Raw genomic sequence first — 7,458 nt, 5'->3', positions numbered from 1 at the left:
TGCAATGAGGAGAGCAACCTGATGGCGCCGCAACCAAGTGAAATGCAAGGAGATTCGAATCCTGCTGAACCACCACCGGGTACATATTTATGTTCCAACCCAGAAGAATTTATGGTGTAAACGATGTGGTCTTATAATTTCTTCGTTTCCTTTATCTAGTTTGGTGGCATATGTAATTGGAACTAAATACAGGGACCAAAGATAAATAAATTTCTAACAATGAAGTAAAAATGCAAAAGCAATGTGTGGCCATCAAATACAGTTGATTGATTCGAAAAACCAGTAAGCAAAAGCAAAACGTATTACTCAAAGTCAAATATCCTAAATTTGGTATGACTTGGCTGCACAAGTTCCCTCCTAGTTTTGGATGATGGTGCGACTGCTTTTTGTCAATCCTAGTTTCGTCACTCATAAGAACTCAATGACCAGTTCATTAAAATTAACTACCAGAAAACTTCCTCTTATCGGAAAGTTTTGTCCGAGCAATCACCTTGCGAAGACTAATTATTTTCCATTTCTACTTGAAATGCGAATCAGATTGGCAGTTGGTTGTCCAACAAAGCAATTTCGTCAAGAGCGTACGGCTAAACAAACGGGTTTTGAATATTTAATTACTTATCATTAAGAGACTACATGACTCATCTTTTAAAGACATGATTCTCGAGCTAATCAATTCACTTTAGTCATCTCCAGAAAGGAAATCATGTTGTTGTTCTAAGCCAAAAATAATGATTCAATAAAAATGGTTGTCACTATTATGAGTGATGAAACTTTTGATACTTCTAATGTCCTTATACCTATTTTTGGACCAGACAAAGTGAGATGCCCGTTCTTGCCGATAGATTTATTCAGCTAAAAGCTTGTAAAATAACTTGCCCGAATAACTTTCCCGAGCTCGAGAAAGAAGTTGCTTAACTTGGAAAAGACTCCTTTGGTCTCAAGGAATAGAATGAACTGTATCATAAAAAAGAGAGACAGAGAGTTACCTTCAAGTAATAGTTCGATCACTAGGTATTTAACCTAATTATGTGTGGCCCTAGAGCTTGAGCTTACTTGCCAACTTGTAAAGGTCTAGTCTTTATTTCTAGTGATAATCTTTTTCATATTCAAAAAAAAAAAAAAAATCCTTTTTACACTCGAGTAATCCAACCGCTTCGATAAAAAAGAAAAGAAAAGAAAAGTATTCCACTCGCTATAAAGTGAATAAAGAATTATATGCTTTACTTGCTCTAGGTGTAGGTTTATATTAGGGGAGGTACTTGTATAAAAGGAAGGAATGAACTCGGCCTAGGAAGACTAGAACTCTTTGATAATTGAATATTTTATCCATTTTTGCATCCTCTGTTTACTTTGTTGTTGAAAGATTGCAATGAGGAGAGAAACCCAATGGCGCCGGAAGAAAGTGAAACACAAGGAAATTCGGATCTTGTAGAACCACCACCAGGTACAGACATGTTCATGTCCCAACCAAGAAAAATTTATGGTATGAGCGATGTGGTCTTATAATTTCTTTGTTTCCTTTATCTAGTTTGGCGGCATATTCAATTGGAACTAATTACAAAGGCTGAAAAGTTTTAATTCCCACGAACTAAAAATGCAAAAGCAATGTGTGGCCACGAAATACTGCTAGTTGATTCATTTTCTCGAGCCCATGGCATGACTATTCGTTTCAAGCAAACAGTAAATACGCAAAATGTCCCCATTTAAAAATTCTAGATTATAGGGTGACCATTCAGCTTTTTCGCCCCGCTAAATTGAAGGAACATATAAGTTTCAGAAAGACGATTTGCGTCAACTCTGGTTTTCTTCCTTCTATTATCCAAGATGTTTGTGTGGACGTGGACTCCAACAAAGAAACCAATCCTTCAGAAATACAAAATTCTCTTGATGAAGCAGTGCAGGGTACGCCGTTGCCAATGGAGCCATCCCTTTCTCTGTTGATTAAATAGGATTTATCTAAGTCGTTCATAATAAGTTGATACATGTTGAACAAGTCTCACTCTGCCAAAATCAATAAACCAATGAATCGCGGCACTCCAAATAAACAAATTTTCATTGATATGACACTTGAGTGATGGAAAAAAAAAGTTATGACGCTCATATAAAATTTTTAACACTTGTCGTATCTTTATCCTCTCCTGTTGTTATTAAAGACATTCTCTTAAATGTAAATCCAGAAGGCACGGCAACTGACAAAGCTTTTCCAAGGCAATCGCAAACCAACTAAAGTTGTTTCGCTTTAAACTTCTAATTGTTATTTTTCATTAATCTTGTGTTGGAGGATGCATCTTGGTTTATTTTACTCTGAAACTTTTTAAATTTTACAGCATACAAATGCTGAGATATGAATTCAAATTTAATCTTCTCATAATTTTTAAAATTTGAATAATATCTTGAATTAATACAAAGAAATCCCAAAAAAAAAAAAAAAATACCTCGAAAGAGTAAAAGATCGTGCTCATTAGTTATTAATGATATAGCGGATACGATCAATGGCAATGAAAAATAAGAACTCACTAAAAACACATTGTCCAAGATATGACAGTTTGAAGGTCCCAAAAAACTAATTGATGAAATAATACTTATCTCGAAAAAAAAAATTCAGGACCTTCCTTCATTTTAACGTGTAATTTTTCTTGTTTAAAAGTTCGCTATCTAAATTCAATACAGAAAATTTCATGCAATGAATGAGCTTGATCAGTCTGGAATAGATGATCTATAGTATACAAGGTGTAATTAATTATTATTTTTAAGGTTATTTGTGTTCATTTCTCTTTTTGGTTGCAAAGAGATTCACCTAGACTGGAGTTCAAAAGACACAGTGACTGATAAAGCATCCCAAGACGGTTACAAAACACCCAGGGGTTTGTCACTTTGAACCATTAATTTTTCCTTTTTCATAAATATTGTGTTTCTTGGATTTTGACTTTGTGTAATACAAAACATTTTAAACTTCACGGGGTCCAAATGCTGACATAAAAATTCAAATATAATATTTTCATAGTTTTTAAAATCATAAGAATATCTTGAATTGTAATTGACAAAGCCCAACCAAAAAAAAAAAAACTTTAGACTTCCAAACAGTAAAGAAAGACACTCACAGGAACAGCAATGTTGAGTAAAGGACTGCCCCTTGTTTTGCATCATCGTAAAAGCAGGAAGTTTTAAAGACTGAGGACTTTTAATGTGCAATATTTGCAGTCGAGCCGCCACCGGTGGTTGATGAAAATTATCGACAATTGTTTGAAGCCACATTAAAAGGTGATTGGAAAGCGATAGAGAGAATCCTCACTAAAGATCCCGAAGCAATGACGGCCCAACTTATGACCATAGAAGATGGTGATGGTGACTTTACTGTGCTCAATATTGCGGCTGTGACTGGACAAGATGAATTGGTGGAGAAACTGCTAAAGCGCATCCCTCGGGAACTTAAAGCTCGCGGCTTAGATCAAGCCTTCTGCGTTGCCGCCCAGAAAGGAAGAATAAGGAGGGCAAAGGAATCAATAGAACAACTTGAAAAAGTCCGTGGTGAATCTACGGTACACGATGCCCTGTTGTCTGCTACGAGAAGTATTCCTAAGCAAAAGGAGGTTATCTGGTACCTGGCCAAGCGTATAACATACCCCTCTCGTAATGATATCATGATGAACCTTATTAAGGCCAGCCATTTGGGTAGGATTTCACACTCACTTTTCTTATCTCAATTAATTAACTGTTCACTTTAATTTAATTCACTGTTCACTTTAATTTACTTTTCTGTTCGTGTCCCAAAAGACATACTCTTGTATTTAGCTCACCAATACCGTGACTTAGCGACGTCGGTTGATACCCAAAACAATGGCCTGTTGGAAGTCTTTGTGCATGTGAAGTCCTACTACCGTAGTGGAGCTAAACTCAATTTTTGGGAAAAATGTATTTACCAATGTAGGTACTTCTTGCGCTTCTTTTGCTTTTGCTAGATTTGTACAATTCAAACAACTCATCCACACAGGGTTCACTCTATCTGTTCCCTTTTTAGGTGTCCCTTGCTTGGTTGATACACCATTTGACAACACCAAAGACATGAAGATGGCTCGAGGTATCTCTGTTAAATCTGATTGATGGATGGACTAACATGACAAAAAGCATATCATTCATAGATCTTCTTCACAAAAAAAAAGTTAGGGGATAGGGTATAATATTAATATCTAAATCATGATGTGTGGTACAACTTAATATCTAATTTAACATTTATAAAGTTAGTTTGAGTTACTTAGGCAAGTCAAATTGTCAAGTAGAATTATCGAGAATAGATTTGGATCTCAGATTATTGAGGTTGATTGATCCAATTTGTTTTTCTCACATATTCGAGCATTAATAAATTTAATTACATGCGCTGATATGTATCTTTTTGTTCATCATCAATTTATAATTTGCTAACATGATTTTTCTTTCCTCTTAATGGTGGTGACACCAGCGACTCACCGGTTCAAGACATTACTCTGGAATGTTGCCACAAAACCAGGTACACTAACTGCCATGGTATCTTTAGACAAAAAACATGCCATGGTATCTATAGAAAAAGGACCTTATTTCATCCATGGGTAGAGATATCTATCTTAAATTGTAAATTGATATTATTGACATATCCCGTTGAGATCATAGTTATCAATATGAATCGGCTCTTGATTTGTATACTACGATATGATTAGATTCCATTCAATTCAAAGTCTAATTGACATGTATCCCATCAAGAGAATATGTAAAACTAATCAGTTTGAAAACATATCTATTGATCTGTCATTGAATCTACCCATTTTTCAAAACTCTTTCTTTTTTTTTCTTTTTTTTTTATCTCATGATATTTTGTATGTTCATCAATGGATCCATCTGTTCTCTGATACATGCATTTTGATTTTCAAGCCATATGAAGTTTGCTTCCTCGATTAATATCTTGAATTCATCATTCTCTTCTCAACTACTATATACGTAAGAACACGGCACAAATGTGAAAGCCTCCATATCCTTTGATTCTTTATTGCTGGCAAAATTGCTTATCTGATGTTTGTGCAGCACGTTTTATCAAAAGGATTGGAGAATTGAAAGTAAGCCACGAATGCTTGCTTGAGTTAGCAAAACTAACTTTAAACGAGAGGAAGGCTCGTATGAAAGCACCTGAAATACTCAAATTGACTTCGACCATTGTCCTTGATGCTGCATCTAGGCGGAATCTCCGAAATAGTCAAGTTATGTCTTGAGCATTCTCTGGAGTTGATGTGGAATAAACAATTCACAAAAGAACTGATGAAAGAAATTGTGAAGGGAAGGCATGTTGAGTTATTTAGACTAATGAATGGATACAACACAATCCCAAATTTGAGGTACGATATTCAGAGGAACTGCGACCTGATGGCGGCAGTAGTAGAATGGTCCCCAGGATACGTACCAGCAGATGTTTCTGGAGCAGCTTTTCTTATGCAAAGGGAACTTCAATGGTTTGAGGTTGGTTCACCATATTTGCTTGCCACTCTTTAATTTACTTACAATCACATTGATAGGTGTCCTTTATTTTCTGAAGGTGCTGGAAGATAAGAGTCCTCCTTTGATAAAAAGTCTAAAATTTGAGGTCAGTTCACCTTATTTGTTTTGCTACCCTTTTCGCTCTTTAATTTACATTTGCGTTGATCGATGAAGGTAAAAGAAGATAAGAGCAGTCCTTCTAAAAGTCTGGAATTGAAAGAAACAAAACAAAGGAGCGGGAAGACATACTGGGGAGTTTTTGTAGAACAGCGAAAAGATTTGGTCAAAGAGGCGGGGCAATGGATGAAGGATACGTCATCATCTTGTAGCGTCATATCAACCCTCATCTTTACAGTAGCTTTTGCTGCAGCTTTTACAGTACCTGGAAGCAACGATAGGGGTAACCCGGTCTTTCAAAAAGGGGACTCATTCTTGGTATTTACCGTTGCAAACGCTTTATCTCTCTTCTCCTCTGTCACCGCCACCTCGATGTTCTTGGCTATCCTAACCTCACGCTATGCCGCAGAAGATTTTCTTCATTCACTACCAAGAAAAATGATACTGGGCCTCACTTTTCTCTTCCTCTCTTTCTTCTTCATACTCGTGGCTTTTGGCTCTGCTCTTGTGATTGTCCTAAGCAAACGATGGAAGTGGATTTACATCCCCATTACTTTGTTGGTGGTCATCCCTGTCATATTGTCTGCAATACTAAAGCTTCCCTTGTATGTTGAAATGGTTGAATCCACCTATTGGCCTCGCCTCTTCCGTCCTGTGAAGATTTGGAATTGACTTGTGCTATCACTTGAACAAGGACATATGGTGATGCGATATTTTTTTGCACTTGTTAATCATGGTGTTTACTCATGTTTTAAGACTATTGAGGTACGGCATTAGCCATACTTGTACCAAAGTTTAATCTATATTGTCAAGTGCACACCTTAACTCTATGGGTCAATTGGTATTTTCTCCCAAGCAGTGAGCGATTAATTCATTGCTAATTGTTGTATCAAGGTGAACCCAATTCTTCAAAGAATTGGCAAGATGGCCATCAACAGTCAATAGGGTTCATCCATTCAAATAAAGCAATGATCCACACAAATTCTCTATACTACACAAGATAGCCACCCAAGTAATGGCCTAACACAAGGAACTTCATATGCAGCAACACCGAGCAAAGAACTATTTCAGTTTAATGGAAGCACAAACTTCAAATCAGTCTTCACCCACCGACACTTGCACCTCATCCTCTCATCCAACTGTATGGCTTTGACCTCCGCCATCTTGCCGCATTGCCATCGATTACTCCTGCACTTTCATGATCCTCATGCTCCGCTTCTTCTCCATCGCATCATCCCTTCCTAACTGCTCACCCGGCAACTGCGCACGGTGCACTTCAGCACCAACACCAATTCCATAAAAAACATAGCCATCAAACTTTAGCCTCTCTCAGGTCTCTCTGCGATCACCGCAGCGAGGTTGACGTTTCTTTGGTGAATAGCGCCAGGACGCCAGGCACCTGGCGGGACAGTGAAGTGAGGAGGATCGAGGTACCTGAATGAAACGGACATGCGGAGACTTTTCAATATTGTGACAAGATGACCAAGTTAGATGCCTCACGGCAAACGACTTAGAATCTCAAAGGTTACGTCTCAACGGCCAAACATTAAAAAATAATAAATTGCCTATAAGGCAAACAGATACTTCTGCACGTCTCTTGAGACCATAAGTCAAGTGAAAGTTAGCAAGAACAGAGTTTGTTTTAGATTCACCTTGTGACTTTAAGATTGACGTTCCAGAGAATAGGATACAGAATCTTCCCAAGAAACCTCATAATTAGTGATCTTATGCTGCTTTAAACCAGCATTTACGACCGACACATTTAGAATTAATCAAAGAATACGAGATCAGAAATCAAAGGAACTATTTCAACAAGAGAGGAGTTTCCTAACCCAAAGGTTC

General features: G+C 37.2%; 1 protein-coding gene and 1 long non-coding RNA gene across 2 annotated transcripts; both read left to right on the top strand.

Annotated features, from left to right (window-relative positions):
• Positions 1–3,728: 3,728 nt before the first annotated feature.
• Positions 3,729–4,757, top strand: LOC104438116. Its single transcript, XR_005549106.1, has 3 exons — positions 3,729–3,924; positions 4,019–4,078; positions 4,457–4,757. It is a non-coding gene; the product is annotated as an uncharacterized LOC104438116 (long non-coding RNA).
• A 504-nt stretch (positions 4,758–5,261) lies between these two features.
• LOC104440266 lies at positions 5,262–6,288 on the top strand. Its single transcript, XM_039309900.1, has 4 exons — positions 5,262–5,481; positions 5,558–5,605; positions 5,674–5,934; positions 6,151–6,288. Exons 1-4 carry the CDS (start codon positions 5,284–5,286, stop codon positions 6,286–6,288), a joined length of 645 nt encoding a protein of 214 aa, XP_039165834.1. The 5' UTR covers positions 5,262–5,283.
• Positions 6,289–7,458: the final 1,170 nt, after the last annotated feature.

The sequence above is a fragment of the Eucalyptus grandis genome, chromosome 3, assembly GCF_016545825.1.
Source record: "Eucalyptus grandis isolate ANBG69807.140 chromosome 3, ASM1654582v1, whole genome shotgun sequence".
Classification (NCBI taxonomy): Eukaryota; Viridiplantae; Streptophyta; class Magnoliopsida; order Myrtales; family Myrtaceae; genus Eucalyptus; species Eucalyptus grandis.
This window is presented reverse-complemented; position numbering and strand designations above follow the sequence as displayed.